This window comes from Oncorhynchus mykiss, chromosome 16 (assembly GCF_057628025.1).
Source record: "Oncorhynchus mykiss isolate SJ-2025 chromosome 16, ASM5762802v1, whole genome shotgun sequence".
NCBI classification, from domain to species: Eukaryota; Metazoa; Chordata; class Actinopteri; order Salmoniformes; family Salmonidae; genus Oncorhynchus; species Oncorhynchus mykiss.
The window spans coordinates 56,440,217-56,468,182 of NC_143037.1; the positions used below are offsets into that span (position 1 = coordinate 56,440,217).

At 41.3% G+C, this 27,966-nt stretch overlaps 1 protein-coding gene across 12 annotated transcripts; it reads right to left on the bottom strand.

The window, feature by feature from the left end:
* Window positions 1–1,218: 1,218 nt before the first annotated feature.
* LOC110492299 (intermediate filament family orphan 2) lies at window positions 1,219–27,966 on the bottom strand. Of its 12 annotated transcripts, XM_090203450.1 has the most exons (11): window positions 26,827–27,766; window positions 10,395–10,455; window positions 9,488–9,575; window positions 8,612–8,710; window positions 8,443–8,487; window positions 7,566–7,751; window positions 4,870–5,033; window positions 4,186–4,390; window positions 3,564–3,662; window positions 3,171–3,307; window positions 1,219–2,897 (listed from the first exon to the last, which is right to left on the bottom strand). In XM_090203450.1, exons 3-11 carry the CDS (start codon window positions 9,512–9,514, stop codon window positions 2,792–2,794), a joined length of 1,068 nt encoding a protein of 355 aa, XP_090059576.1. In that variant the 5' UTR covers window positions 9,515–9,575; window positions 10,395–10,455; window positions 26,827–27,766; the 3' UTR covers window positions 1,219–2,791. The 12 variants fall into 12 exon arrangements, with proteins under 12 accessions (XP_090059576.1, XP_090059572.1, XP_036803158.2 ...); XM_090203446.1 differs by lacking the exon at window positions 9,488–9,575 and having other exon boundaries at window positions 3,171–3,262; window positions 4,186–4,357; window positions 26,827–27,921; XM_036947263.2 differs by lacking the exon at window positions 9,488–9,575 and having other exon boundaries at window positions 4,186–4,357; window positions 26,827–27,921.

The window sequence follows — 27,966 nt, forward strand, 5'->3', positions numbered from 1 at the left end:
CAACTGTTTCAAAGTCCTTCGGCAAGACCCTGTGTAGAGGAAGTCTAATTATACACTCATTGAATATCGCATTTACAGTATTTCATTATAGCTTTGGTCTTTACCATATATATTTTATATCTCATATCTTATCTAATTTCACACAGCGGTGGATGTAACTGTGTAGGAGAGTTAAAAAGGTTATTCCATCAAATTTAAAATTATTAGAATAGTACACAACGCAGAACAGAACAACCTGGTTCGGGGTCATTGGCCCAAGCCCGCGAACAGGAATATTCCAAGTTCAGACAGAAGGGGGTCAGATTGCTATGATCGCCAGGAACTTTACTTTGGTGTCTATTTTTAATTGTTGCGCTACTAGTGCTGCCTGTTGATGTTAGGTAGGCAGCTACAGTAGCAGAATGTTAACATCTTTGGGTTTTGTTTCATTAAAATGTATTTTTATTTCATCTGGGTGCTTGCGTCACCTACTAACACAGTACTTACTACCCGTAGCTCCCGTTCTCCTCAGTCCGAGAAAACACTGAGAGAAGGTATGCGTTTCAGATCACTCCTTTATAGAAGTCCATAACGTGAAATAAAACATCAAGGTTAATGCTGTATATATTGTTATAAGGGAGTGTGACTATTGAAATATGTAACTTTGACAGTTTTGTTATTAATATAGTTTACTGAGTGCTAAAAAGTGTTGTTCTTTGTGATGCAGACTAACCGCTAAGCAGCCGACTGGTGCTTGCGTTTTATTATGGGAGATGGAGTTTTGGCCCTCTAAGGTCTGAATGGAATAGAGGCGATTTCACGTTGTAGCTTGTTGGTGTTTTTGTACATGAGTTGTTGTATTTTGGTACTGTCAACACGGAAAGCACCTAGCAATGTATTGGGGAGTGTTAGACAGGCTATGTGTTTGACCTTTCTTCATATTCCTTTATAGAACAACTTGTCAGATGGTGCATTGGAGACTGATGTGTTCCTGTCCTGTCTTTTCACTATATTATTGCAGATCAACATAAAAGCCAAAAAGACAGCCGTGGTGTCGCTCTTCATTTCTTGGTTCTCGTGGTACATATAAAGACCGCTACAACTGTCTGAAATGTGTTGCAACTTTATAGTAATTCAGATTAATTATATTTGTAATCAAGCACATATTTAAATCTTACACGGTAGGCTGTCAATTTGCTATCTGCCCCAAGACAGAACATGTTAAAATAAAGAGCAATCTTTCTATTGAATCAAATTGTATTCAATATATGGTTCAGTCATACAGTACATTTGCAAGCATCAGAATTCAGCTGCATTTTGCACATAAAATACAAATACGAAACTTGCAGCCAGCAAATCCCTCCCAAAGAAACTAACAGATATATTCAATTACGAATGTCAAAAATCATCAACAATTAAAATGGGATTATCCTTTATGATTAAAAATTGCTCTTTTACATTTTTTTTTGGAGAGCATTCAAACGATGAAATCTAAACAAACATCCATAACAGGCTGTGTGTATCATAAATTATAAATGTTCATGCTAAAGTAGCATTTAACAAAAATAGAACAAACGTAATAAGGCAATTCATATTAATTCTGAGTCCAGCGTACATATCAGTAGCCTGGTCCCAGATCTGTTTGAGCTGTTCTGCCAACTGCTATGGTTGTTATGCCAAACCAACAATTGGAGTTTGCTAAAGGGCACAAACAGATCGGGGACCAGGCTCGTGTATCAGTAGGCACATGGGTATCATTTAAATGACCATGTTTGTTCATATTTACCTTCTGAAAATACTGAGTGACACCATGTTGAGGCCAGATGTACAGTTGGCACTGGTACAATGGTTTCAGCTGTTCGTTTTAGAGAGATTTTCTTTTTAAAAGGTAAAGAGACATTAAGAGAAAGAACGAGAGAATAAACAGAAAAGTAAATTAAGACAGTGTTGTGGTTTAGCTTTTAGCTTTGTATTTAGGTCTGTTTTCTTTTGATTGCCTTCTGAAAATGATAGGTGTAAATTTGCATTAATGCAAATGCTTCATATATCTGGCCCCAAGTCCTCTAGGCTGTCAGATTAATAGACAAATCATAACTGGCCAGCAAAGTAATGAAGGTTATTCCAGAAAAATAAGGCTTGCTTATTGCATAGTACAGTACTTCAACTCAGTTTTACCCCTCATGTGATGGCTGTGTCCAGATATGGGGGAACTGGGACACATTTACTGACTTTACAGTACCTGCAAAGGCACTCCGGGCCTTCTTTGTATGTGTATAAGCAATGACATCTACAGTAAGGCAATCTCAGAGTGCATCCGAAACTGACTTCAGTGTGTGAAGACTGACCTCTTTAGTACATCAAATGCAATTTCCCTGCCAACACTTACTCTGAAATATATCATATGGACCACTTTGATAGACCCCCTAATGGCTGAATATGTCCGGATTTCTGTATCTTAACATGGTTAGGGTGAATACTGGGGTGAATACACAGTTAAATGACCATAGGTGTACAGTAAGTTGAGTGTGTGTGGAGATATGTGTTGAGTGGGGGTGAGTACTTTAGTCAGTGAAAGGACAGTGAGAAGCAGTGAGGAAGAACCAACACTGCACCTTGTTGAGGAATACAAGTTCATCCCTGTATGGGTAATAAACGGTGAAGCACCAATAGTTTACATTGAGTCCACAGGACTCCTCCTAGATCAATTGGAAACCTGCTGAAGGAGAGGAGGATCACAGCATTTCCTCCATCATCTCTGCAGGATCAGGTGGTGGAGGGAGGGGCCGGAGGGTCAAGGGTCAGGGTTCAGTTATCAGCTGACCCCTCCTACTGCCTCTCCGTCCTTCTCCAGCTCCTCCTGGATCTCATCACTGTTCCCTGAGTCGCTGCTCGCCACCGAGCTGAATGATGGAGACTTCCTATATCAGAGGGAGGAAATAAGGAAGATGTCAGTCATATCCTCTATGATTAGGCCTACTGTATTGACAGAGCATGTCCAGAATTACTTGACTAGACTAGTGCTTAATAATGTGAGGAGAAACAACTAACAAATTATTTGATGGTAAAAAAACAACAATTAAATAAAATGGAGACTGATTAATGTTGACGTTTCGGCATCAAATGGAAAAATGCCCCATTGCATTGAAATTACATTGTTTCTCATCATGTGTGGAGAAAGAGGCGTGTCTGACCTGCCGTTGCCCCCTGAACCCTTAATGAGTCTTCTGCAGGTCTCCATCTGCACATCCAGGCCTCTCTTCATAGAACACATCTCCATGTACTCCTGTAGGTGACGGTTCATATCACTCTTAGCTGTAGCCAACTCATACTGGGGGGGGGGGGGGGGGGGGGAATCAGAGAGGTGGGAGAGGAGGAGTGAAAGAGAGAAGGAGGTGAATGGTGTAAGAGTCAGAGCAAAAGAGTGGGAGGAGATGTGAGAGGGTGAGTCAGAGGGGATCGAAAGGAGAAACAGGTTGGGGGGTAAATATGGACTGTAGCCAAATATTAATAACAATGAATGACTAACACACAGGAGAGTGAGTCACACAACATTAACTATGACCTCTGTTCTCTTGATCTCCCACCTCTATTTGCCCCATGGTCTCCTGGTACTCCTTCTCTCGGTTCTGGAAAAGCATCTCAGTCTCGTCGATCAGGCTGCCCAGACTGCCATCTTGAGAGGCCTATCAATGCACAACAGACCCATTTAAACGATGTGTACTGTAGCAACATTGAAAATACAGTAGTAGACTTTACTTTTCAAGTTTTAATGTGAAATGCCTTTCTTGCAAACTCAAAACCCAACAATGCAAAAATAAAATAGCAAAGTTGGGTCGGAGCTTGCAAAACAGAGGCTATCCAGTACGGCACCATCTTTTTTGCAGCTTGGAGACTTGCGCTATCTACAATAAGCAATTTTATACAGTTAACATTCATACAGTTATAGAATGTAGATGGATAGGTAAGGTAAATAAACATTGGCCGAACACACAATTAAACAGCACACAATTAGACAAACAATAAAATACATAATTACACAGTTGTATTGACATATATTTCCTTTACATTCTCTGAGGCCAGTCAGAATAAAGGCCTTACAGCACTAGGGCATGAGGTGATTAAATCATCAACAGAGACAACTTACTTTTTTGTTTGTTGAAGTTCCCAGACAATGCTTTTGGATGAACAGTAGGGGGCAGCACTAACCTGCCCAGGGCCTTCCCCTTGTCCTTCTGCTGCAGCACAGGCACCTGCAGTAGCGCTGGCTGCAGCACAGGGGGTGTTGTAGTTGGCGAAGTCCTCCCAGAGGAGCAGTGTCTCCCCATTCTCCTCCCAAGCCAGGCTGTCACAGTCGTCATCAAAGTCAAATGTCTCCCTCCTGGTGACAAAGGAATTATCATCTATGCAAGTTCTGCATACAAGAGAGGGATGGAGAAGTGGGGAGAGGGAGGGACAGAGAAAAAGAGAGGAGACATGAAGGTGGAAAGGGAGGGGAGAAAAGAGAGAAGACAAAAAGGGAAGGGGGAAACCAAACCGAAAGGCATGCACATTTGAAAAGGGTTGCAAAATGAAGAGGACAGGGAAGAGAAAGAAAACAAACAGACAGACAGTGACTGACAGACAGATGAAAACATGACACAGTAACAAAGCACACATGAAACTGACTAGGAGATGCTATCTAACCAGACACACTACAGTGGTGATATAATTCAAAGAATCATATTGTATGGCTCAAACCACAGTTATTTGGATGACATTTTGACCGTAGTCCTTGAACTAAACCAGGTCAAAATCGACATGTTCCGGCTCAACGGCAAAGATCCAGCACTCATTAGCAATTTAGGCAAAACAGGAAGTTACATAACACAGGTCAAAGGTTGGGCCACTCACAACTGGTTGAGCATGCGTTTCATCTCGTCTGTGATGTTGAGTGACCCTACGACGTGCTCCGCTTCATCATCCTCTCCCCCACCAGACTCAGCTTCCATCTCAGGACTTCTCTCCTCACACACAGCCTTACGCTCTTTCTTCCTGCACGATGCAGCACCAGCCCCCTGTGGGAAACACACCACACACTAGTCAACCTACTACACGTGTGAAGGGGAGTGAGTGTGTGTGTATGTAAAATACAGAATTTCATGGACATCTTTATTCCTTCATATGGAATGGCCCAATATACTGGTGTTTATCACTACCATACATAAGCAAACATACAGTACCAGTCAAAAGTTTGGATGCACCTACTCATTCAAGGGTCTTTCTTTATTTTTACTATTTTCTACATTGTAGAATAATACTGAAGACATCAACACTATGAAATAACACATGGAATCCTGTAGTAACGAAAAAAGTGTTAGACAAATCAAAATATTTAATATTTGAGATTCTTCAAAGTAGCCACCCTTTGCCTTGATGACAGCTTTGCACACTCTTGGCATTCTCTCAACCAGCCTCATGAGGTAGTCCCCTGGAATGCTTTTAAATTAACAGCTATGGCTTGTTAAAAGTTAATTTGTGGAATTTCTTTCCTTAATGTGTTTGAGCCAATCAGTTGTGTTGTGACAAAGTAGGGGTGGAATACAGATGATTGCCCTGTTTGGTAAAAGATTTCCCTGGGTGGAGGGCTTTTAGCGGGTGGAATAGTGGGGGTCAATTGGAGGTTTACTTAGTAGCAATGCAAATATCCTGGTACAGCTATATAGACACTCAATCATCATATGACTTTTTAATGGTACATTTACAAACATATATTTTGATGAACAGAATTGAAACTTGTGTATCATTGTGGTAAGTGGTGAAATAAGTATAGCCAGTTATAATTGTAATGGCTTAGCAGATAATAAGAAAAGACGATCAGTATTTACCTGGCTAAAAGAGAAGGAATATAATATCTATTGTTTACAGGAAACTCATTCAACAATTTTAGATTAAGTTTTGTGGAAAAACTACTGGGGGGGCAAAATATATTTCTCCCATGGGCAAAAATTTAAACGGGGTGATGACATTAATTAACAATAATTTTGATCCATATGTGCAAATAGTCCAAACAGATCATCAAGGTATATAGATTATATTAAATATGTTATTGGACAATAAACAGATATGATTTATTAACCTATACAGTCCAAATAATGATGATCCAAGCTTCTTTGAAAATATAAGAATTTATCAACTCTACAAGCAACACTAGACTCTATTATTATGGTGGGAGATTTTAATACGGTTTTAAATACCTCTATGGACCATAAAGGAAATCACACTACAAACTATCAACCTCAGGCACTTAAGGAAATCATGAATGTCATGGATATATTGGAATTAGTGGATATATGGAGCCTTAAATATCCTGACCTAGAGAGATATACATGGCGGAGGCTTAATCAAGCTAGTCGTCTTGATTATTTTCTTATGACATTCTCTCTGGCACCAAAAGTTTTTAAAAAGTGTTGATAGGGGATAGAATACAGTCGGATCATCACATAATTGACATATATATTACTGTTATTGGAAATTTCATCAAAGCCTACTGGATGATAACTTGTTTATAACTAGGACAGAAGGATTTATAACTGACTTTTTCCAACATAACAACATAGGTACAGCAGATCCCCTTATTGTGTGGGACACTTTTAAATGTGCCTTTTTAGAGGCCATGTAATTCAGTACTCATCTGTAAAACAAAAGTAATTTAGATAATAAAAGTCCATATTAACAAAGGAAATGTAATGACTAACAGTACAGATAGCAATAAAAATTGTACCATAGAGGCACAGAATACATTAGAGAAAAAGCAAAAAGAAATGGAGGAATGTATTCAAGAAAGATCCAGTGTAATATATTATAAAAATAAAGCAAACTGGATAGAAAATGGGGAAAAATTTCCAACCACCATGTCTTTGTGAGACACAGAGTAGGTGAACGGATGATCTCCGCATGTGTGGTTCCCACCGTAAAGCATGAAGGAGGAGGTGTGATGGTTTGGGGGTGCTTTGCTGGTTACACTGTCTGTGATTTATTTAGAATTCAAGGCACACTTAACCAGCATGTCTACAACAGCATTCTGCAGCAACACGCCATCCCATCTGGTTTGCTCTTAGTGGGGCTATCATTTGTTTTTTAACAGGACAATGACCCAACACACCTCCAGGCTGTGTACGGGCTATTTGACCGATAAGGACAGTGATGGAGTGCTGCGTCAGATGAACTGGCCTCCACAATCACCCGACCTCAACCCAATTGAGATGGTTTGGGATGAGTTGGACCGCAGAGTGAAGGAAAAGCAGCCAACAAGTGCTCAGCATATATGAAAACTCCTTCAAGACTGTTGGAAAAGTATTCCAGGTGAAGCTGGTTGAGAAAATGCCAAGAGTGTACAAAGCTTTCATCAAGGCAAAGTGTGGCTATTTTGAAGAATCTCAAATATAATATATAAACATTTTTGTGGTTACTAAATTATTCCATATGTGTTATTTCATAGTTTTGATGTCTTCCCTATTATTATACAATGCAGAACATAGTAAAAATAAAGAAAAACCTTTGAATGAGTAGGTGTGTCCAAACTTTTGACTGGTGCTGTATCTATTTACCTTGCTCTCTGGGGTTGCTCTGGAGGGGCTCATGTGGGGACTCATATTGAACATCTTGCTCATGTCTTCGGAGTTGCGTTGATGGGCCACATCACATAGTTTGGCTGTGATGTCAATGCGTCTGCAGATATCCATGTCCACCTTCATGGCCTTCTCCTGGATCGCAGTGTCCAATTCTGACATTTCCTAAAGGATGGAGTTGGTTTATTGTCAGTCAGATAATATCCATGAGCTGTGTCAATTCTTACATTTGCTTAATACTGTCAGTATCAGAGAGTATCGTTTTACGAGGCAACATTTTCCTATTACGTAGTTAAATCTAGTTTTAAGGCCATGACTTGCACTTTTAAAGTAATAAACTAACTGAAAAGGCACTTAAAAGGTGCCATTATTTGACAATAAATAAATGAACTTAAAAGGGTTAAGAAGTCACTGGGAAGGGCCAAGAGTCATTGTGTGTGAAACAGCAGTCTGGGCAGGTTTTGGCTAGTCTGTGAGTGTAACTACTCCAGACCACAGACAGAGTGTATGGAGCGTTCATTAGAAAGCTGGCCAAAACCACAGGGCCTCAAAGAATGGCGAGTCTGTGTGAGGTGAGCCATAAGGGTTTCTCATCTCACTGCTACTCGACCTGTCTGTCCGTCGGCCTGTCTGTTGGCCTGTTTGTCATTCTCTCGCTCGGTGTCTGTTTGTCCGTCTGTCCGTTGGTCCAACCGTCTATCTGTCTGCCTTTCTGTGCAACTAACTTAGCTCCCACCATTTCCAAAGGAGGGGGGGATGGATGAAATAAAATATACGTTGGTTGAGTGGTAATAAATGAGTGTAATGAAAAAAATATATATAAACAGTGTCAAAAAGTTTTATTAAAGCAACTTACAGCAAGTTCAACCAGTCCGCACAATTTAAAGTTGGTTGGGTGTTTCTAGTTTAAATGAAGCACACACACACTATTAAGTGATTACTTTGTATTTACCATTTTACCATGCCATTTCTGTGTAAATAGGAGAATAAGGGATGGCAAATAAAGCCTCAGCATCATTACTTACATTATCGGTCATGAGGCTCTTGAAGACCCCCAGCTCTGTATTGAGTCTCTCCACCTTGTCAGTGAGCTCCCCCTGAACCACCTCAGACTCCTGGGCACTCTGGAGAGGGCAGACCATGGAACACACAGCCACATCACACTCTACATCTAATCTACTGACACACCACGGCTCAATATCAAATCAAATGTATTTATGAAGCCCTTTTTACATCAGCAGATGTCACAAAGATCTATACAGAAACCCAGCCTAAAACAGCAAGCAATGCAGATGTAGAAGCACAATAAACTCTTACACGTTTCTGAATAACCATGCACTAATTCTACACCTCTGAAGTTCATTCCATGTTTATCCCTTGTTTTCATTTTGAAAATGTGTCTTAAAACATCTTGAAAACATTACAATTAAATTCCTATTGCAACAGTGTCCCTTTCTCAAGAAAAAGTCTGCATAACATGTTGAAAAGTCATTTTATTACTCTACAATCCACTATTTTGATGCATCACAGAAACAATGTCAAAGTGGATTGAGTTCTGGGTTTTGGGCCAAGAGCTCCAATAAAAGTCATCTGGAATTCTGCTAGCGGGAAACAGTTGAAACATAGCTAGTCAGTGTGAGTCAGTGCTATTGGCTTTTTAAATGTGTTATATGAGTAACGTATTTCAGTCTTTAGGGGTTATAAGACACAGTAACACACCCAGCATTGGTTCCCACTGACTAACATGTACACAGCGGGACTAAAGCATCTGAACTCAACCTGTCCCCACCCATATCTATTTTCTATCATGAACTTTCCCATTCTGTTTTTGTAAAACAACATTCAGACACACAGTACACATTTTAGTGATTTAGCAGGCACTCTTATACTGAGCAACTTACAGTAGTGAGTGGATACATTTCCTCCATACGAGTCCCCCGTGGGAATCAAACCCACAAACCTGGCGTTGCAAGCACCCTGCTCTACCAACTGAGCCACACGGGATACATATGTCAGAGGCATCCGAAGATAACAAGTTATCACAGTTCCTGAATAGGTAACTTACTGGCAGTCATGCAAAACACCCACAAACATGACACAGAGTAGAGCTGTTCCTGCATCGGGTCCAAAAAGTTGTAGGACAATCAGACCCAGACCTGAACAGACCCTATCATAAAAAAAAGAGGGACCAGGACACGAATGGACCCAAGAACAATCAGACATAGACCCGTCTAGACCAGACCAAATTTAGACCTGAGTGACATTTAAAACAAATATATTATCCAAGTTGCTCTTCTGGGTTAACGAAAAGGTCTTTATATTTTGGCTAGGCCTTCTATAAATAAATAAATCCCTTATTAGCGTAAAATAAATATGCTATATTCTATGCAGAGCCGTAGTCGGGTCCACTCGGGTCTATAGTTACATAGATCCAAGACCCGATGACAATCAAACTGGACCCAACCCGGGCCTGAGGGAAAGTTAGAATTTTGAACCTGGGTATTTGGCTTCAGGTGGACCTGTGAAGACCTCTAACACAGAGGCTGAGCCTGCATCCCAAGAATCTGTATTTTTTCCCGGAGTGCACTTTTTCACTTCCTTTCATGGATTGTCCCTTTATGGACAATGCCTTTTGAACTTTGGATTTGAAAGGAAATGACTGGTATAAGAAATATGTTGGAAACTCCCTTTAGTCCAGCCCACGCCTAGATACTTCAGGAGAAAAGACACAGTACTGGGATGCAGTGAGCTAGAAGAGGGAGTGTGGTGTGGGTATGATGATTTAAGATGGCAGAGATGAGCTCTCACCTCCTGAAGTGTCTCCACCATGGCCTCCATCTGCTGGCGCTTAGACAGCTCCTCCTCCCATCTGGAACACATCACACACAGGCACACACAGACACATGTTTTTTTTTACTATCCTTGTAGGAACCAAACAATTTTTTCCCATTCAAAATAATTTTCCCCCTAACCCCAATTCTAACCTTAACCCTAATTGTAACAATACCTCCACCCTAAAATAGCCTTTTTCCTTGTGGGGACCAGCAAAATACCAGAAGTCCTCACACAGATAGTAAAACTAAAAACACACAGGCAGAGTTGCAAAGAAAAAGCCATATCTCAGACTGGCCAATAAAAATAAAAGATGGGCAAAAGAACACAGACGCTGGACAGAGGAACTCTGCCTAGAAGGCCAGCATCCCGGAGTCGCCTCTTCACTGTTGACATTGAGACTGGTGTTTTGCGGGTACTATTTAATGAAACTGCCAGTTGAGGACTTGTGAGGCATCTGTTTCTCAAACTAGACACAATAATGTACTTGTCCACTTGCTCAGTTGTGCACCGGGGCCTCCCACTCCTCTTTCTATTCTGTTTAGAGCCAGTTTGCGCTGTTCTGTGAAGGGAGTAGTACACAGCGTTGTACAAGATCTTCAGTTTCTTAGCTATTTCTTGCATGGCATAGACTTCATTTTTCAGAATAAGAATTGACTGATGAGTTTCAGAACAAAGTGCTTTGTTTCTGGCCATTTTTAAGTCTGTAATCGAACCCACAAATGCTGATGCTCCAGATACTCAACTAGTCTAAAGAAAGACAGTTTTATTTCTTCTTTAATTAACACAACTGCTAACATAATTGAAAAAGGGTTTTCTAATGATCAGACTTTTAAAATAATAAACTTGGATTAGCTAACACAACGTGCCATTGGAACACAGGAGTGATGGTTGCTGATAATGGGCCTACGTAGACATTCCATAAAAAATTTGTAGCCGTTTCCAGCTTCAATAGTCTTTTACAACATGAACAATGTCTACACTGTATTTCTGATCAATTTGATGTTATTTTAATGGACAAAAAATATATTTTTCTTTCTAAGTGACCCCAAACTTTTGAACGGTAGTGAGTGCTTTTATATCAGTCTAAGCCCTGTATGGACAGTGATGACAGCAGATTAATTAGACTTAGAGAGAGATAAAAGCCTTTAGGGTCACTAAGCAAATATCATTGGACTGTTATATGCTATAACCATTTATCACCCTGTGGGCAAAGATTACTTACAGCGATTGGGAGAATAAAAGTGAAAAGGTGTGGTTAGTTGAACTGTATCTGCTCAGTTACCCAAAGCCAACGTTTGATTCAATGTTCTTAAACATTTTATTTGAATGTTACAACATAATGCCCTCATAAACGTCACTTGCTAGACATTCATCCTTGGATACTCAGACAAATAGAGAACAGTGGCTCTCTTTCGAGGAATGCTACAAAGTGGACAAGGAAAAGAGCACAATCTCACTGACAACACTATCGACTCAATGGCCAAACAATACTTTGAAGCATCAGGAGAGGAGTTGCCACTGCCACATATGCTAATGACACAAGAATAGCCAAGAATCACCTATTGATTCAATTACATCAGTGTGTTGTTACAGTCTAAAATGGACTTCAGATTATCTCTCTCTCTTTCTCATTTACACATCAGTTAGGTTTAATCTACGGCCAATAAATAATACTATATCAGATTATATAAACAGACCTTTATCAGTTTAATAATGACTTGTCCTTCTGGAGAGCAGAGCCATAGTTAGATAGCTGTTTACTCTGTTAATACGTATATAGTCAGACTGTGACTGAGATTCACCCCTGTATCGTCTTACTCTTCACTTCCCGAGGCTTCTGACCAAAATTGAAAAACCTTGGGGCTAAATTTAGAGGATGTACAGGATCTAAACCAAAAGCACCAAGGCTGTTTTTAACTTGTCAACCTGGAATTGCTTACTTATACATGCCATTTGCCATTTAGACAATTTTTTCCAAAGCGACTTAATATCACACATTCATACATTTTTATATGGGTGGCCCAAGAGGGTATTTAACCCACAATCCTGGCGTTGCAAGCGCTATGCTCTACCAACTGAGCTATACAGTTCCACCATGTTAATTTAGCAGAGGCTTTTTGACTTCAATGGTACAGTTTCATATACCATCTTCAAAGAAAGTGTTACTATTAACACAAAATTAAGCTAATAGTTCTCTTTTTGATCTTCAAAGTTGTCTTTGGGGATTTCATGCTAGAGGGTACTTTTTTTGCCAGCAGATTTGGTCAGTTAAAACAATGTTCTGCTCCAGGCTACTGAGTTTCAAAGGTATAAAAAAAAGACAGGAAGGCTTGACGAACTGGAGCAATGAAAGGGGATGTCATTGTCTAGAAAAAGCAGCTCCTTATAACTTAGAGCCGTATTGTTCTACTGCCACCCATCCACTCCCTCTTCCTCAGTATGTAAGCTAGCTTGGTCAAAACTGTAGTTCAAAAAAGGTACAAGCTTCAGCACAAGCTAATATGACAAATCAGAAACATTCATTATCAAAGTAGATGGAACGTGATATAAAGCATTCTACTGATAGAATATTCCGGACAGATCTCTTTTCTCCTTTTAATGTACTTGGTGACTCACAAAGACACCAAAATAGGATAGGGGTTGAATTAAGAAGTGCACTCTCCATCTCTCTCTCTGCTGAACGGCTTGGGGCAGGGAGCAGAGGGGGGTGGTTACACAGGCAGACAACAATCCCATTAGGAGGCAGGTCCTTGTGCCAGGATGCAGTGCTGGCTAGACTCCCCTGACAGTGGCAAAACAACAACACACCCATCCCTAATACCACCATCCATGGATAGGGATGGGACATTGGTGGGTTAGAATGGTGAAGGTCACTCTTAAAGCCACAATCTGTAATATTTCCATCCGCTAATTGATCATTTCAACCAATAAAATATAGGCTACACCTTTTTGGAGAAATATGGGATCATTCCGAGGAAGCAGTCATCAGATAGTTTGTATGGGGTGTTATAGTAACCTATAAGGTCCCTATGTGGTCCTTGATCAGGGTCTCGTTCATTAGGGATACATTTTTAAACAGAGTGAAATGGGGTGAAACAGAGTGAAACATTCCAATTCAGTTGCTTGAAAGTGTTGAGGCCATTTGAATCCTGATGAATATCAACAAGCTTCATTCATTTTTTTTTAAATTCAAGGGTACCACATCAAGTGTAAAAAAAAAAAAAGTTGAACTTTGAACCTGAAATTCACTGGTCACAGGCTGCCAATTCCACTCCAATGCCCTTTTTTTCAAATAATAAGTTGCTGACCATACAAACCTAATATTGGTAGCAGTCATAACAACACTTTGTAATCCAGGTCAGCTCATTCTTTCAGTGTTCTTTCTTTTTAAAACACAGCCTTCTCTGGTTGCTGAAACAATGGGCCCTTGTTAAAGCCTCACAAAGTTAACGAGTGGAACACACCATAACTCTGAAGTACATGTGGCCCCAAAACTTCAAGCAATCAAATGCGAATGAAGCCCTAGTTAATAAATAAATAAATATATGCCATTTAGAAATCATGTTCAGTTTGGCACGTCATATGACAATGGTTTGATAGCCCATACAGTTATGTCAGAAATTAGATTGATGAATACCCATGATGTATAATAGCTAGTATTCCACAATCCAGGTTTATGAATTGGACCTTTATCCTGGTTACTCTTATTGACGGGTGCTTTGAGAGAAATCAACCATGAACTCTCATTGGTAAATTAGGTTTGAATTGTCAGAAGCACACAGAAGGAAAATAAGATGCCCCTCTTTCATAATATCTTAAGTTTTTACCGTCGAGGACCAACTTGCAAACAAATGTTTTATTTAATACTTTTAAGTGCTGTCCTCTGGGAATACAATGTACATCTTGTTGTAGGTCTAAATGTTTTTACCCAAATAAATTATATTCAATTCAACGTGGTTAATCCACCTCAGTGTGTCTGTGTCTCTCTAATACTTTAATAAATAGATATTATTTGAAATATAAACATGTGCATTATTGGTACGGGAATTATTATCATTTATTATCATAATGCATACTTGCTTAATTAGATGTGCATGCAATTAATGCACAACTCTATTACCCGATGAGACAAGGACAATACCAGCTAGACAAACCTTCCCCTAACCCGGACGACGCTGGACCAATTGTGTGTCACCTTATTGATCCCAGGATCAAACCAGGGTCTGTAGTGATGCCTCAAGCACTGCAGTGCCTTAGACCGCTGCGCCACACGGGAGGCAACTCTAGATTTCTGACATACTCATATTATCATTAGATTTCTTCCGCACACTCTAGTGCTTAAACGAGCTAAGCTATTAACACAAAACCAACTTCCAAATGTGTGGACTGCCCCAACTTAGATTGCATGATCATTTTTGGGTTGTTGAGCATTTATACTTTTTGTACTACACCAATATTTAAAAGTGCCATAGACTTACAGTTCCTTCAGAAAGTATTCACACCCCTTGACTTTTAACACATTAAGTTGTGTTATATTTCAAATGGATTGAGATTTGGTGTCACAGGCCTACACACAATACCCCATAATGTCAAAGTGGGATTATGTTTTTTAGAAATTTGTACAAATTAATAAAATAATGAAAAGCTGAAATGTCTTCAGTCAATATGTATTCAATCCCTTTGTTATGGCATGCCTAAATAAGTTCAGGAGTAAAAATGTGCTTAACAAGTCACATAATAAGTTGCACGGACACTGTGTGCAATAATAGTGTTTAAGATTATTTTTTTAATGACTCTCTCATCTCTGTACCCCACACAATTATCTGTAATTGTAATACAGATTCAACCACAAAGACCAGGGAGGTTTTCCAAGGCTTCGCAAAGAAGGGCACCTATTGGCAGACGGGTAGAAATAACAAAGCAGACATTGAATATCCCTTTGCGCATGGTGAAGTTATGAATTACACTTTGGATGGTGTATTAATACACCCAGTCACTACAAAGATAAAGGTGTCCTTCCTAACTCAGTTGCCGGAGAGGAAGGAATTTCACCAATGGTGACTTTAAAACAGTTACATAGTTTAATGGCTGTGATAGGAGAAAACTGAGGATGGAGCAACAACATTGTAGTTACTCCACAATATTAACCCAAATGACAGAGTGAAAAGAAGGAAGCCAGTACATAATATAAATATTCCAAAACATGCATCCTGTTTGCAATAAGGAACTAAAGTAAAACTGCAAAAAATGTGGCAAAGAAATTAACTTCATGTCATGAATACAAAGTGTGATGTTTGAGGCAAATCCAACAACACATCACTGAGCACCACTTCATATTTTCAAGCATGGTGGTGGCTGCATCATGTTATGGCTATGCTTGTCATCAGAAGGACAAGGGAGTTTTTTTTAAGGACAAAAATACACTGAATAAAGCTCAAGCACAGGCAAAATCCAAGACGAAAACCTGGTTCAGTCTGCTTTCCAACAGACACTGGGAGACAAATTCACCTTTCAGCAGGACAATAACCTACAACAGGTGAAAGCTTTGATCCCTTACGGATGTCACTTGTTAAATCCACTTCATTCAGTGTAAATAAAGGGGAAGAGACAGGTTAAATAAGGATTTTTAAGACTTGAGACAATTGAGACATGGATTGTGTATGTGTGCCATTCAGAGTATGAATGTGCAAGACAAAATATTTAAGTGCCTTTGAACGAGGTATGGTAGGACATCCAGCCAACTTGACAAAGGACAACTCACCAAGTCATTCTTAAACCGTTTAAGCTATCCTAACTTCCAATTCTTAAACACTTTGATCAACTATATCTAGAAATATTTGCATAAATTATTATCGTCACGCCTGCTCCCGCTTCCCCTCTCTGGCACTCGAGGGCGCCAGGCTGCCCTTCATCACACACATCGGTCACCATCATTACGCGCATCAGCACTCATTGGACTCACCTGGACTCCATTACCTTGTTTATTGCCCCTCCCATATTTCTGTTCCTCATTTAGATCAGTGTCAGCATTATTGTTGTTTTGTTTTCCCCTGTCCAGATGCTCTCTGTATTCTGTTCCTATCCATGTCCTATAACTGTTAATTCCCTGTACTTCATGTTCAGGCTATCCAAACTTCAAATTCTTTAAAACGTTTATCAACTATAACTATATAAATGTGCATAAATTAGCATAAAACAACCCACCAATAGTAACTCTTCAACCGTTCAAGCTAGAGACACCAAACCTTTTACATGTTCAGACCATCCTATCAATCAATTGATTAATCGTTCACAAGCACACCATTTTTCTAGTTGTATATTGTTGTTGTTGTTTTCTACTTTAGCACACCGAGTGTAGTTATTTTCCATTGCTAATTGATTTGCATGTGGCGGCTTCATGCCCAGTAATTGGTCCATGTACAGAGAATGTGTAGAGAGTGTTCTTTATTGTAGTCTCAGACACGCGAGGTACTAATTACATAACCTTTTTTGTAGTATCCTACTATGTTCCATGTGCTTATGTACATTCCTCCACTAGTTGTTTAGCTATAATCTGCATGCTAGCGACATCGGAGAATTGCTAGTTTCCACTGCTAACGCTGCCTCCTTTGAAGTTGCAGTCTTGGCCCTTCGGCCTGTGTAGCCATCTGCCCTGCCCCGTTGTGGAGCTTTTCAATTACTGTTTCCTATGTAAATCAATGGTGCATTTAAATCTGTCACTAACCATGTTTCCATCCACAGTTTTTTTGCAAGTAAAGTCATACAGTATAAAAATAAAAAACACGACCGTTGTGATGGAAACAGGTAGTTTCGGTACAATTTTATAAATGCCGATAGGTCATTTGTTCGTTCGACATGATCTTTTTGTGTCAGTAAAATTAATCATGCGAGAAATGGTGGTGTAAACTCCTTTATGCGCAAATATTGATATAATAACTATCATATTTAAATAAACTTGATGATATGGTGCGTGGTCCTCCCACTATGACTCTGGAAATCATTCAGTTTATTAGGCTACAGAAATAAGTTACGATGAACTTCACAGGGTGGTTAAAGTGCACGGTGATCATGATGCTTTCTAATAAATATCGAGGGTCTTATTCTGGTGACATGCTGATCGATGCTTGACTGCTGTTTTGACAAAAAATATATATTCTCGCTCATCCATAATAACCTTATCTGTACACTAGCCTAACAGCAAAACCTACCCGCACTGTATCTGCTAGCTGGAGCACACGTGCCAAGACCAGAGTAGGCACGTTTGCTGTTTAACGCAACCATTTTTGTGAGTTGAAAATGTGATGGAAACACATTGAACTTTAGATTTTTATTTGGTACATGAAAACTTATGCGAAAAAAAGTCATTAGGTCATCACACTCATTTTTTATCCGCAACAAGTCTGCTGGGTAGAAAATGCACATTTTCTTTATGTGGATTTTGAATATTCACATGAAAATTTGTCGCCAATTGGATAGAAACCTAGCTGTTGTCAATGTGACTTATTTACTGTTATAGCAGTTTATTTTGTTACTTCATTGTAATATCGTTTAATGGTATATCCTGATATTATATTTTAGTTCACTAATCATTTCTCTCTTTATTCTGCACTTTCAGAAACCACACACACTTAAAACCCCTGTGAGTAGAATTGTCATTAAACATAACTGGAGTTGCTAACATCTTTCTTACTGAAGAGGTCAGCTTATGTATGACTTGCAACATTTCAATCAAATGTATTTATAAATTCCTTTTTACATCAGCAGATGTTACAAAGTGCTTATACAGAAACCCAGCCTAAAACCCCAAACAGAAAGCAATGCAGATGTAGAAGCACGGTTGCTAGGAAAACATTCACTAGAAAAGGCAGGAACCTAGGAAGAAACCTAGAGAGGAACCAGGCTCTGAGGGTTGGCCAGTCCTCTTCTGGCTGTGCCGGGTGAGGATAAGAGTACATGGCCATTCCAGCCTCCCACTTATCAATAAGAACATACTTTTGTGACAGTTTAGAATTGTGATTTTGTGAAGAATCATTGTGATTCACTTCCTTCAGTATTTCTTAAAACTTGAGGGTTAATATTAGATGTGGCACTGCTCTTTCAATTAATTAATTATTTTGCCATGGTAATTAATGTAAAACTTTGCAACAAATATGAATAATATCCTGGAAGCAAAATCATTAACTGCCTGACACAGCTGAAAAAAACCTTCCTCAACTTTACATGCCTAAAAATGGCATGATCACATCGTCTGATTTTGGGAAGGTGGTAACAGTGAGGAGAGAATTTCTCTAGGATGAGAATCTTTGCTGTGTGATTTCCTGAGGATTAACTGTGAAAACTGATGAGGCGAACACCATTGTTTCTCTATAAACACTGTAGAGGTAGACCACTGTATTACCTAATATTTATTACCTAACATATTCATATGAAATTGCCACTGGCAGTTTTCTAGCGCAAGTATTCCCAAACTGGGGTACGCGCAACGCCGTCAGGGGTATGCCAAATAAAAATGTGATTCACATTAAAAAATATATATACTGCTCAAAAAATAAAGGGAACACTAAAATAACACATCCTAGATCTGAATGAATGAAATATTCTTATTAAATACTTGTTTCTTTACATAGTTGAATGTGCTGACAACAAAATCACACAAAAATTATCAATGGAAATCAAATTTATCAACCCATGGAGGTCTGGATTTGGAGTCACACTCAAAATTAAAGTGGAAAACCACACTACAGGCTGATCCAACTTTGATGTAATGTCCTTAAAACAAGTCAAAATGAGGCTCAGTAGTGTGTGTGGCCTCCACGTGCCTGTATGACCTCCCTACAACGCCTGGGCATGCTCCTGATGAGGTGGCGGATGGTCTCCTGAGGGATCTCCTCCCAGACCTGGACTAAAGCATCCGCCAACTCCTGGACAGTCTGTGGTGCAACGTGGCGTTGGTGGATGGAGCGAGACATGATGTCCCAGGTGTGCTCAATTGGATTCAGGTCTGGGGAACAGGCAGGCCAGTCCATAGCATCAATGCCTTTCACAGAGACAAACAATGTATACGAAATGCTTCAGTCTGGTTTTAGACCCCATCATAGCACTGAGACGGCACTTGTGAAGGTGGTAAATTACATTTTAACGGCATCGGACCGAGGCTCTGCATCTGTCCTCGTGCTCCTAGACCTTAGTGCTGCTTTTGATACCATCGATCACCACATTCTTTTGGAGAGATTGGAAACCCAAATTGGTCTACACGGACAAGTTCTGGCCTGGTTTAGATCTTATCTGTCGGAAAGATATCAGTTTGTCTCTGTGAATGGTCTGTCCTCTGACAAATCAACTGTAAATTTCGGTGTTCCTCAAGGTTCCGTTTTAGGACCACTATTGTTTTCACTATATATTTTACCTCTTGGGGATGTTATTCGAAAACATAATGTTAACTTTCACTGCTATGCGGATGACACACAGCTGTACATTTCAATTAAACATGGTGAAGCCCCAAAATTGCCCTTGCTAGAAGAATGTGTTTCAGACATAAGGAAGTGGATGGCTGCAAACTTTCTTCTTTTAAACTCGGACAAAACAGAGATGCTTGTTCTAGGTCCCAAGAAACAAAGAGATCTTCTGTTGAATCTGACAATTAATCTTAATGGTTGTACAGTCGTCTCAAATAAAACTGTGAAGGACCTCGGCGTTACTCTGGACCCTGATCTTTCTTTTGAAGAACATATCAAGACCATTTCAAGGACAGCTTTTTTCCATCTACGTAACATTGCAAAAATCAGGAACTTTCTGTCCAAATATGATGCAGAAAAATTAATCCATGCTTTTGTCACTTCCAGGTTAGACTACTGCAATGCTCTACTTTCCGGCTACCCGGATAAAGCACTAAATAAACTTCAGTTAGTGCTAAATACGGCTGCTAGAATCCTGACTAGAACCAAAAAATTTGATCATATTACTCCAGTGCTAGCCTCTCTACACTGGCTTCCTGTCAAAGCAAGGGCTGATTTCAAGGTTTTACTGCTAACCTACAAAGCATTACATGGGCTTGCTCCTATCTATCTCTCTGATTTGGTCCTGCCGTACATACCTACACGTACGCTACGGTCACAAGACGCAGGCCTCCTAATTGTCCCTAGAATTTTTAAGCAAACAGCTGGAGGCAGGGCTTTCTCCTATAGAGCTCCATTTTTATGGAACGGTCTGCCTACCCATGTCAGAGACGCAAACTCGGTCTCAACCTTTAAGTCTCTACTGAAGACTCATCTCTTCAGTGGGTCATATGATTGAGTGTAGTCTGGCCCAGGAGTGGGAGGGTGAACGGAAAGGCTCTGGAGCAACGAACCACCCTTGCTGTCTCTGCCTGGCCGGTTCCCCTCTTTCCACTGGGATTCTCTGCCTCTAACCCTATTACAGGGGCTGAGTCACTGGCTTTACTGGGGCTCTCTCATGCCGTCCCTGGAGGAGGTGCGTCACCTGAGTGGGTTGAGTCACTGATGTGGTCATCCTGTCTGGGTTGGCGCCCCCCCCCCCCCCTTAAGTTGTGCCGTGGCGGAGGTCTTTGTGGGCTATACTCAGCCTTGTCTCAGGATGGTAAGTTGGTGGTTGAAGATATCCCTCTAGTGGTGTGGGGGCTGTGCTTTGGCAAAGTGGGTGGGGTTATATCCTTCCTGTTTGGCCCTGTCCGGGGGTGTCCTCGGAGTGGGCCACAGTGTCTCCTGACCCCTCCTGTCTCAGCCTCCAGTATTTATGCTGCAGTAGTTTATGTGTCGGGGGGCTAGGGTCAGTTTGTTATATCTGGAGTACTTCTCCTGTCCTATTCGAATCTAAGTGTGCGTTCTCTAATTCTCTCCTTCTCCTTTTCTCTCTCTCGGAGGACCTGAGCCCTAGGACCATACCCCAGGACTACCTGACATGATGACTCCTTGCTGTCCCCAGTCCACCTGGCTGTGCTGCTGCTCCAGTTTCAACTGTTCTGCCTTATTATTATTCGACCATGCTGATCATTTATGAACATTTGAACATCTTGGCCATGTTCTGTTATAATCTCCACCCGGCACAGCCAGAAGAGGACTGGCCATCCCACATATGCTCTCTCTAATTCTCTCTTTCTTTCTCTCTCTCGGAGGACCTGAGCCCTAGGACCATGCCCCAGGAATACCTGACATGATGACTCCTTGCTGTCCCCAGTCCACCTGACTGTGCTGCTGCTCCAGTTTCAACTATTCTGCCTTATTATTATTCGACCATGCTGGTCATTTATGAACATTTGAACATCTTGACCATGTTTTGTTATAATCTCCACCCGGCACAGCCAGAAGAGGACTGGCCACCCCACATAGCCTGGTTCCTCTCTAGGTTTCTTCCTAGGTTTTGGCCTTTCTAGGGAGTTTTTCCTAGCCACCGTGCTTCTTCACCTGCATTGCTTGCTGTTTGGGGTTTTAGGCTGGGTTTCTGTACAGCACTTTGAGATATCAGCTGATGTACGAAGGGCTATATAAAATAAATTTGATTGATTGATTGAATTGGATTCAGGTCTGGGGAACAGGCAGGCCAGTCCATAGCATCAATGCCTTCCTCTTGCAGGAACTGCTGCCACACTCCAGCCACATGAGGTCTAGCATTGTCTTGCATTAGGAGGAACCCAGGGCCAACCGCACCAGCATATGGTCTCACAAGGGGTCTGAGGATCTCATCTCGGTATCTAATGGCTGTTTCTGACCGTTTGAGCAGACACATGCACATTTGTGGCCTGCTGGAGGTCATTTTGCAGGGCTCTGGCAGTGCTCCTCCTGCTTCTCCTTGCACAAAGGCGGCGGTAGCGGTCCTGCTGCTGGGTTGTTGCCCTCCTACGGCCTCCTCCATGTCTCCTGATGTACTGGCCTGTCTCCTGGTAGCGCCTCCATGCTCTGGACACTACGCTGACAGACACAGAAAACCTTCTTGCCACAGCTCGCATTGATGTGCCATCCTGGATGAGCTGTACTACCTGAGCCACTTGTGTGGGTTGTAGACTCCGTCTCATGCTACCACTAGAGTGAAAGCACCGCCAGCATTCAAAAGTGACCAAAACATCAGCCAGGAAGCATAGGAACTGAGAAGTGGTCTGTGGTCACCACCTGCAGAACCACTCCTTTATTGGGGGTGTCTTGCTAATTGCCTATAATTTCCACCTGTTGTCTATTCCATTTGCACAACAGCATGTGAAATTTATTGTCAATCAGTGTTGCTTCCTAAGTGGACAGTTTGAGTTCACAGAAGTGTGATTGACTTGGAGTTACATTGTGTTGTTTAAGTGTTCCCTTTATTTTTTTTAAGCAGTAATATATATATATATATATATATATATATATATATATATATATATATATATATATATATATATATATATATATATATATATATATATATATTTTTTTTTTTCTTCATATTTTCAAACAGGGCTATACATTTGGGTGAGTTTTTTTTCCTCGCCTGAGTAGCCTCGTTTCACTGTCAAAATGGCACCAAAAGAAATGGCAGCAGTTTTACGGCGCCCAACCTACGGCAATTGCTCGGCCTCTGACCACGAGGCACTACAGAGGGTAGTGTGTACGGCCCGGTACATCACTGGGGCTAAGCTGCCTGCCATCCAGGACCTCTACACCAGGCGATGTCAGAGGAAGGCCCTAAAAATTGTCAAAGACCCCAGCCACCCCAGTCATAGACTGTTCTCTCTACTACCGCATGGCAAGCGGTACCGGAGTGCCAAGTCTCGGACAAAAAGGCTTTCTCAACAGTTTTTACCCCCAAGCCATAAGACTCCTGAACAGGTCATCAAATGGCTACCCGGACTATTTGCATTGTGTGCCTCCCCCCAACCCCTCTTTTTACGCTGCTGCTACTCACTGTTTATCATATATGCATAGTCAATTTAACTATACATTCATGTACATACTACCTCAATTGGGCCGACCAACCAGTGCTCCCGTACATTGGCTAACCGGGCGGCAGGGTAGCCTAGTGGTTAAAGCGTTGGTCTAGTAACCGAAAGGTTGCAATTTCAAATCCCCAAGCTCACAAGGTACAAATCTGTCGTTCTGCCCTGAACAGGCAGTTAACCCACTGTTCCTAGGCCGTCATTGAAAATAAGAATATGTTCTTAACTGACTTGCCTAGTTAAATAAAGGTCAAATAAAATAAATATCTGCATTGTTTTTCGCTACTGCTACTCTCTTTTCATCATATATGCATAGTCACATATATGCATAGTAACCATATCTACATGTACATACTACCTCAATCAGCCTGACTAACCGGTATCTGCATGTAGCCTCGCTACTTTTATAGCCTCGCTACTGTATATAGCCTGTCTATTTACTGTTGTTTTATTTCTTTACCTACCTATTGTTCACCTAATACCTTTTTTTGCACTATTGGTTAGAGCCTGTAAGTAAGCATTTCACTGTAAGGTCTACCTACACCTGTTGTATTCGGCATTTGATTCGATTTGAAAATAAAATGAAACCATCTAGTGTTCAGCAAAATAACAATGTAAAATACAGGTAGCCTAGTCAAATAATTAACATCCAATCACATTAACCGTTACTCTCTCGCAGGAATTCCACCAAGTCCGTATGTAGCCAAACATGCTGCTCATTCCGTTTTCTCTAAAATTGATAATTGGTAAAAAAAAAAGTAAGGCCCGCATCCATAGAGACACATACCAGCTCTACTGGTAGTACTGCTACTACCAGCAGTACTACACCTGCACCTGTCGACGACACAAGATGTTCTGCTTCCATAGAGACACATACCAGCTCTACTGGTAGTACTGCTACTACCAGCAGTACTACACCTGCACCTGTCGACGACACAAGATGTTCTGCTTCCACAAGCACATCCAATGCTAGCATCAGTAATTCTACATTTGTTGTTAGCCCAGCTAGCATGGACACTGACAGTTGTGAATCTGATGCAGCAGAAGAGCTACTTACCCCTTACCCGGGAAAGCACCGAACAACAGACAGGGACGTTGGACCATCGAAGAGGCGCAAATATGATGAGAACTACATTGATTTGGGGTTCACTTGTATTGGGAGTCGTGCCTTTCCTCAGCCACAGTGCAAAAGTACTATCACAACTGGATGAAACAAGGGGCTAGAAGCGTCTTATATGGTGATCTACCAAGTGGCTAGGACAGGCAAGCCCCATACTATTGTGGAGGATTTAATTCTTCCTGCTGCCACGGATATGACTGGGACAATGCTGGGGGAAAAGGCAAAAACAAAACTATACAGACAATGACTTCCTCAAACAACACTGTTTCAAGCCGCATCGGTGACATGGCAGGAGATGTTTTGAAAGAATTACTGCTTCACATACAAGCCAGTGAATTCTATGCATTACAGCTGGATGAGTCAACAGACATGGCGGGCCTGGCACAGCTCCTGGTATATGTCCGTTACATTTATGGTTGTCAATTAAGGAAGACATTCTCTTCTGCAAACCACTGGAAACCAGGACAACAGGAGAGGATATTTTTTAAAGTGCTGGACAGCTTTGTGACATCAAATGGACTTTGGTGGTCAAGATGCGTTAGTATCTGTACTGATGGCGCAAAAGCCATGAGAGGGAGACATAGTGGAGTGGTAGCGCGCGTGCAAGCAGTTTCTCCCGATGCTACTTGGGTACACTGCAGCATCCACCGAGAGGCTCTTGCTGCCAAGGGAATGCCTGACAGCTTGAAAGACGTTTTGGACACTACAGTGAAAATGGTTAACTTTGTTAAAGGAAGGCCCCTGAACTCTCGTGTATTTTCTGTACTTTGCAATGATATGGGCAGCGACCATGTAACGCTTTTACAACATACGGAAGGAAGCGCGCTGGTTATCAAGGGGCAAAGTATTGACAGTTTTTTTTTTTAATTGAGAGACGAGCTTAAAGTTATTTCACTGACTATAATTTGAACGTGTCTGACCGCTTGCATGATGACGAGTTTCTCACATGACTGGCCTATCAGGGTGATGTTTTTTTCTCGTCTGAATGATCTTAATCTAGGATTACAGGGACTCTCCGCAACTATATTCAATATGCAGGACAAAATTGAAGCTATGATTAAGAAGTTGGAGCTCTTCTATGTCTGCATTAACAAGGACTACACACAGGTCTTTCCATCATTGTATGATTTTTTGTGTGCAAATGAACTCAAGCTTACAGACAATGTCAAATGTTATATAGCGAAGCACCTAAGTGAGCTGGGTGCGCAATTACACAGGTACTTTGTCAAAACGGATGACACAAACAACTGGATTTGTTATCCCTTTCATGCACTGCCTCGTCCACTTACCGATATCTGAACAAAAGAGCCTCATCGAAATTGCAACAAGCGGTTCTGTGAAAAGTGAATTTAATCAGAAGCTACTGCCAGATTTCTGTATTGGGCTGTGCTCAGAGTATCCTGCTTGGCAAATTGTGCTGTTAAGACACTGATGCCCTTTGCAACCACGTGCCTATGTGAGAGTGGATTCTCGGTGCTCTGGTCCTATAAGAGCTCTTTGTCACTTCCCACGAGCCAGGTTGTGACAAACTCACACTCATTCTTATGTTTAATTAATGTATCGTATAATGTGTGTGTGTGTGGCAGGCTTACAATGATGGCAAAAAAACTACATTTGAGAGTGCGCTGACCCCGGTGCTAGAGGGGGTACAGCTGGAGGTTAAATGTTTGAAGGGGTACGGGACTATAAAAAGTTTGGGAAACACTGTTCTAGTACATTGTGATGTAATGGCGTGGGTAAGAAATGACAGATTCAACCCTTAGAGGCATTAGTCATTACTGTTCAAAACTGAGTGTAGAAACACTCAAGTTACAAAAGTTACAGCTGGAGTGGGCTGGAAGGGTCTTCAACCTCTTGACAAGATCACTAGGTGTTGTAAGGTAACAACAGGCCTTATTTCAGAAAGCAAAGAACATCCTGCACTTCACAAATCCCTTGCACCCATAACAATGAGACACACTTACATTGGATTCCTGACAGTGCCATCTCACTTCTGACACCAGTGTGCGAATTCAAAGGGTAGTCCAACCAGAACTTGAACCTGGGTCCCTGCGACCATCAACCTAACACCTTAAGCATTAGATCAAGGGGCTGCAACTTCTGAACACAATGTTTCTAGAATTTGTATGTTAATATAATGCAAACAAGAACTTGTCAACAACCTATCAACAACTTCTCACCAAGTTCAACAAGGTCAACGAGTTCCTCAACAATCTGTCAAATAAGTAAAAACAACATTTGTCAAACACTTGGATAAGATTGTGAGATGCCTTGTTCTGAATGACTTGATTGATTGTATCTTTGCATAAGTTTGCTTGACAACTTAAAAATGTCAAGTGTTAATTGAAAGTGACATCACTTACTTTTTTCTGTATTCGTCTCTATCTCTCTTGATTTTAGCCAACACATTGTACAGGGCTCGCAGTTCAGGGGTGACGGTATCGACTTGAACTCCAACATCAACACCATCCGCCTGCATCCATGACACCCCGGGGCTGTGGAGCCTAGTCTCGAGTCGGTCCCCAAACCTCGTGTGGGTAAAGTTCCATATCGTACCTGGTGGGCTTACCCGTGGCTGGTACCCAGCCAGAGACAGGTCCAAAGAGCCCGTTTGGGTTGTTTGTTCACGGCTAAAGTAGGCTCTGTAGCGGGATTGCTCTAATGCTTGCTGTAGTTGATTTTCTAACAACGTGTTTCTACGCTCCAATTCATGAACTTTAGCTAGGAAACATCGAAATCGCAGGTTAAGTGTTTTCAAGGCATGAATATTGGAACCCAAATCGTTCCGTAGAGCACTAGACACCCTAGCACTAGTACCAGACGCTGGCGTTCCAACGGGGACCCCAGCGGCACCCGGAGATTGCGAACCCTCAGCAAGAGCAATCGAATTCATCATTTCGTTTGCGTTAAATGGGCAATACATTAAATACAAAATCGCCACGGTATTCCGAGGGGCTTAACTGGTCAGCTTCAATTAGCCTGCTACTACTAGGCCTACTGTATTTTTCACCCGCGCCCTGCCGTAAAAATAGGCCAGCCCTCCACAATGCGGTCGGCGATGATGTGATTCTTTGAAATGAGCTTATGCGACTACAAATCTCGCAACCATTGCTGTGAACGCCATGTCATTGTGTCATCTTGGACAGTGTAGGAATGTAAACTCGACATAAAGATTAACGCCGTATGTCACCTTCTTCATGATGCTCTTGTTGACGGCGAATGCATCTCCACGCAAAACAATTAAGGACGCTATTTATCCCCAGGCTATGTAGCCTGCGCACCTTCTGAACGCGCACCTTCTCTGTATTGCTGCTAATATGTTAACTAGTTTTTGCAAAGTCATTCGCCTTCATTCATTTCTCCTGCGCCGCCCATCCTTTTGATAGTCGTCCCAGTGAGCTGCCGAATACGCCTGAAATCAAGGCTCTGTCCCTATTACTGGTATTCTGTTACAGCCAAATGAAAACACCCTACAATGCTACGCCCCACCCGCCCGTCAGCTT